The following is a 5,685-nucleotide window of genomic DNA, read 5'->3' as shown; positions in this document are numbered from 1 at the left end:
TCCCCTCTCCCTCTCCCTCTCCCTCTCCCTCTCCCTCTCCCTCTCCTCTCTCCTCTCTCCTCTCTCCTCTCTCCTCTCTCCCTCTCCTCTCTCCCTGGAACCCACCACAGCCATTTTTTCAGAGCCATACAGGTGAGGTCAGCAACACAGGGCAAGCATCTGGCCCAAAGTCTCGCTGAACAATCCTGAAAACCCCAGTTTCTGGCCTCTCGGCATGACCCCGCTGCTCGCAGCACCTCCCCTCGCTGCAGTACACTTTCAGTCCTCTCCTTATGAAGGGAAACTAATTTTTCTTCCAGCTGAAGGAGTTCTGCCATTCTTAACTCCATCCCATTTTGGCACAAATCCTTCCTCAGATGTGGTCACACATATGGATTATATCCCATCTGTTTAAAGGTTTAAATGCCTAAACCCTTAATGTTTGGATAATAGACGGATACGGTAGCTTTGTTATTCCGTAGTTAGCATCTCGTTCTGCGTTGAGCTTCCCAGCTATTTAGCTTCTGAGCTCTCTGTATAATTGTGTGTAACCTTTAAATCAGAATGTTTAACCCCTTGATTTATGATCTTAAGCCCCATTATTCAGATGACTTTAACTTTTAATATCTGAGTGAGTACAGTAGGAGTCTTTCCAGAGCTCATCTGTAGCACGGCTCAAGCATCTGGCTTTCTGATCTTAAACTGGAATAACTTCCAGCAACAGTGCTGACGAAAAAGAACATTTTTTTTTTAGTACCCGTGACTTTTTTTCTTCTTCTTTACTCCCGTTTATATTGATGCTTGCCTTTTTATTCATCTCTTTTTTTTTTTTTTTTCCATTCCGTACCTTAGCTATTTTCTTGCCTTTTTGTAATGGTCCTGTCATAGGGATTTAATTTTCCCTTTGAAGACTGAGCATTTGGATAGGAAGAGAGGCGTGTCTGATGGAACACGAGCAAAAGTGCTCAGTGAGACAAGAACTGAGGCCCGTCAGAGTGTGACCTGGTGTTTCTGGATTTCTTGGTGGCAGTCTCAGGGTCTCCAGAGACTTCAGCCTTTGCATTTTCCCCTGGCTTGTGGGGCTGGTCTCCACGGGCAGAAAATTTAGGCTCAGTGAGGGAAAGTGCTTAGCCAGCTTGTGTCTCTGCTGCTTGTGTTGTGCCTATTTTGAGAGTAAAAGAGAAACCTCGTCTTCTAGTCCTGTCAGTCTGGTCCTTTTCCACCAGCACAAAATCACTAAATCCACTTCAAATATATATTTTTGTAAAGCCATTTGAAAGACTTAATGGACTGTGATTTTTCTCATTGTGGAAGAGCTGTAGTGAGACTGAGAGTGACACTTAATAGTCTGTCGAGAAAAGACGTATAAAAAAAACCCATCTACATTTTTTTTTTTAAGAGAACGGTGCTTTTGTTAGTCTGGTATTATTTCTGGCAACATCACCAGCCGTACATCGGAGTGGTTCAGACTTAACTTATATAAACAGTTTTCTGTGTGTTTACGTGAATGAATTGGTGGCTCTTCCTTTCTTTTTCTCTCAACCACCAGTGAATATCTTCCTGGAAAGTTGTGCTAGATCCCCCCTCGGTGGCTGAACTCCCTGATTTTTGCCCCCTGGTCCCCCTTGGCAGCTGCAGGTGCCAGGGCAGGCAGTGAGGGGTTGTGTGACTGTCTCATCGGGCAGCCGCTGAGATGTGACCCTCTCTGCTTTCCTTTGCACGCTCCCGTTGCCCGCAGCCATGTCCAAGTCTGCTGTCAAAATCTCTTCGGACCTGCTGTCGAACCCGCTGTGTGAACAGGAGCCTGGCTTTCTGGAGATGGTCACAGCCTTCGACACAGCGATGAAGAGGATGGACTCTTTTAACCAGGAGAAGGTGAATATGGATAAGGGAAACCAGGTTGTGCTGGGATGCTCTTAGTATCTCGCCCTTCCAGACAGATCCTTCCCTTTTTGTCATCATCCCCAAAATACTTCCCGCATGAGTTTCTCTATGATCTTACTCTTCTTCTGACTCTGATTGTACTGGGGATTGCAACTCATCCCGAGCCCATGGGAGAAGTTTGCTATTTTTTGGTTAAAGGGCATTGTGGTTGTGCTCGGAAGCCCTCATGATCCTATGGTAGGCACTGTGCAAACATGTATCCTTGTGCAAACAGGCTTTTTCAACAAGCCTGACATATAATCATCCCTTTTGCTTTCAACAGGTGAATCAGATCCAAAAGACAGTCATAGAGCCTTTGAAAAAGTAAGTACCACCATTGTCTCCTGAGCCATGTCGAGTGTTTGTCATAGCTGTGTGCTTTAGGGATGTGTATCACCGAAAGAGATGTTGCCAGGTTAGAAATCAGCCCTTCCTAAAGAGGTAAGAGTTCACATCCCTGTGACAAAATGGCATCCTTGGTGCTTTAGAGCCGGAGCACACAGAGCTGAGATGGTTTAGCTGAGTCCACACTCTTCTTCTGTGGCAAGGGTGAAGACCTCTTGTGTCTTAACCTGCCAGATGTCTTCACCTGTACTTCAAAGAACACCTGAGATGAGTAATTCTGAGCGTATTAAAGCGTTCAACTTCTCTCCCTTTACGTGTTGGTTACTACCAACACTTTGCCCCAGCCAGCTGTGGGCAGCAGGCCTGGCCCAGCCAGCCCAGGGTGGTGAGTGCTCAGTTGTTCAAACAAAGGTTTTGAAGTTTTCTACATAACAAAGTTAAAGCTCGCTTTTAGTGAAAGTTCTTTCATGTTTATAAATAATATATCAACTCAGGAAAGAAAGAGATGTCACAGAGCCATCATAGCTAGACAGTGAGGAGTGGGATGTGCGGGCAGATAAACCACCAGCATCCCCGGTCCCGGGGTGGGATGTCTCAGGCCCTGGAGAAGGTCTTGCAAACCTCTGCAGGAAGAGCTTCAGACCATGCCTGGTCTTGGACAGAAATCCTCATGGGATAGCAAGAGCAGTATTGTTCTGGTCACAGATTTCCATGTTTTCCCCCGTTCCTTGCTCCGCGGTGCCGGATGGTGCGTCAGGACTCAGTCCTGCCCCAGCACCACGGCAATTTTGTCACCAAGGTCTCATCCAGTGCAATTCCTCTCTGTCTGCACAATTTCCACCGACGTTCTCAGCCATTACCCGTGTCACAGGCTGTACCCCCTAAACGTTTAAGGAATGCTTCAGCTGCTGTGCCAAATGTCTGCTGAAATCCTGAGATTTGCTGTTTTGTTACAAGAACGGAGCAAGCGAGCGAAAATAAAATAAAATTACTTTAATATGACAGTAAGTGTTGCAAATTGCTGAATAACAATTTCAGTTTAGGTTTGACACAGGGTGGTTGTGGGTTTGTTGTTTTTTTTTTTTTAAGTTGTTGTTTCTACCCAAATCTGAAAGTAAAATCTCCTATACCACTTAGCGCATGAGGTTATAGTGTAGTTCTATCCGGGGGATGTTTGGTGACTCAAGTTTTTACCATGGTCGTCTATCCACGACCAGAAATTCTTGAATATTTAGAAAAAAAAAAAAAAAAAAAAAAAAAAAAAAAAAAAAGAAAGAAAGAATAAAAAAATCCTAGGCTTGTGCTGTGGAATTGTGTTGCTTATTGTCTAGATTGTCCTCATGAAAGATACATTAACTTTTTCTTCCAGCATTCTGTTAAAATTGGAAGAAGGGCTTGTGTCTCTGAAATCTTCATGTTAGCTTTTTTTTTTTTTTTCCCCCAACTTGTGTTGTCGCTGAAATGAAAGATAATACCTTTCCCTGCAAACCTTGCCTTGTGTTTTAAACCCTGGGCAGTGGACGAGGCCGTTAATTAAAGACTCTAAAGCCATTTCCACGTCAGCGGTGTCTTGCTCTGCGCTTGCTCAGTGCTCGGCTGCTGGTCTAGATGCTGGTATAGGAGGGGAAAAACCCCTTTCCTCTTGCTTTGGGTTTGAGGCAGCTGTGCAAGATCCCCTTCTGTGATTCCTGCCGCAGGGAGATATTGGGGAAATGGGAGTTTTGGAGGGCGCGGGGGCAGCGCTTTTACTGGGAGGTTTCATCTCAAGGTGTGATGCTCAACCCACCCATTATCAGTCTAGTCCTTAGCTAAACGTAAGGGTGTTTACTCCAACATCCTGGCTGTTTTCCAGTCTTGACAATTCTCTTAAACTTCCCAAATTTCCATTAGGCTTGAATATGGTATTTTTTTCCCTTCCTGCCCTTTGGCACCTGCAAACAGTTGCTGCGTGCTCTTAAACAGCTTATGTTTCATGCTCGGAGAGGCTGCATCTCCATGCCGAGCAAAAAAATGTTCTTTTCGTTCCTTCTGTCTGACTCTCCGCAAGCGTAAGGTACGTGCATGGCCGAGTCGTGCAGCCAGGAACATTTCTAAGGAGCCCAAGGGTCCATTTTGAGGCTAATGAGATGCAGGAGAGAAATGCAGAGCTTGCACCTCCCCTTGTCCTGCTGGCAGATAAACCCCAGCAACATTTCTAGGATAAAAGTTTCAGATTAATGAAAGCTGCCTTGAGGAGCTCTTCTTATTTCCAGTTAGGTATTGCTTCCCCTCGCAGAGACAGTCCTCCCTAGCCTCTCCCAAACTCGCTTTGACCTAGAAAAAGGCTTTTGCTTACAACAGCTGCACTTTATTACATCTTCACTGGTGGTCTTTTATTCTTTATTAGCCAAAGACACAGATAAGTGGAGTCCAGGCAATTAACATTAGGGGTAATATATTGTAATCAGAGGCACATGTGCAGTAAAATCTCCGTCCAGTTGTCCAGGGATAGTAGGTTTCGGACAAATACTGGAGAATTTGTTAAACCATGTAGAAGAAAGCAGTAGTAAATTTAGAGCGGGGTGGAGGCTCGTATTGTTTAAATCCTTCTGCTTCTGGGGACGCAGGGTTATTCAGAGTTTTGCTTTTTGAGCCCCAAGAAGCCCTTGGCTGGGAATCACTCATTTAACTTCGGGGAAGGAGCAAAGCTCTAGTGAGAATATTGCATATTTCAGCATGTGGGTTGGGCAAAGAGCTGGGGTGGCTGGGAAAGGTCAGGAGGGATCTGCTCGCCTCTTTGGGAGATGCCTGCATAAATTCACACCAGACCGGCAGATCTGGGGCAAGGAGGGAGAAAAACAGCTGGTTTTTACTTCACTCTTCCACTTCTTCCCTCTGGTTTGGGTGAGCAGTGAGGTGGATTGGCTGCATCGAGTGATAGACCGTGTCCTGTCGTCTTAGTATTACATATTGTGTGTCAGTAGTTAAGGAAGGAAGCAGCTTAAATAAGCCAGGTGGTTTGGAGATTCACGGGCTTTAATGCCTTTCACGTTCGGAGCCGATTTTCAGTGCGGCAGAGTCTCGATTTAACAAACTCTGGCTGTCTGAACCTCCCCGAGTGTCGGGATGTTGTGGTCACCCTGGTGCGGCACCGTCCCCTTGGCTCAGAGCGTGGCCCTGCTCGAGGGGCTGCTGGCCGGGGTGACACCCCAGGCGCTGCCACCTGGGTGCCATTGGCCGGGGCAGGGTGTCAGCGCAGCGGGAGGTCCTGGAGGTGCAATGCAGGAGCCCTTCACGGCAGATGGAGGTATAAATTCCGTTAGAGCTGTCTGTCAGCAAACATCTGTCAGCAGCAGCAACTAGTGCTTGGCATCCATGGAGCGGGGGGGTCTTCTCCTCCTCCTTCTCCTTCTCCTTCTCCTTCTCCTTCTCCTTCTCCTTCTCCTCTGTCTCTTATAC

The 5,685-nt window shown here is 46.4% G+C and overlaps 1 protein-coding gene across 1 annotated transcript in view; it reads left to right on the top strand.

Moving 5' to 3' along the window:
* Positions 1-5,685, top strand: part of BIN3 (bridging integrator 3) — a 31,346-nt gene that overhangs the window by 12,257 nt on the left and 13,404 nt on the right. Inside the window, exons 5-6 of the mRNA XM_026867509.1 lie at positions 1,718-1,854; positions 2,186-2,226. Of these exons, the coding sequence (XP_026723310.1) occupies positions 1,718-1,854; positions 2,186-2,226 (178 nt within the window). The remainder of the gene's footprint in view (positions 1-1,717; positions 1,855-2,185; positions 2,227-5,685) is intronic.

Source organism: Athene cunicularia, unplaced genomic scaffold (genome assembly GCF_003259725.1).
Source record: "Athene cunicularia isolate RWA unplaced genomic scaffold, athCun1 SCF_61, whole genome shotgun sequence".
Taxonomy (NCBI): Eukaryota; Metazoa; Chordata; class Aves; order Strigiformes; family Strigidae; genus Athene; species Athene cunicularia.
Note: the sequence above shows the minus strand (reverse complement) of the source record. Positions and strands in the feature narration are given on the sequence as shown.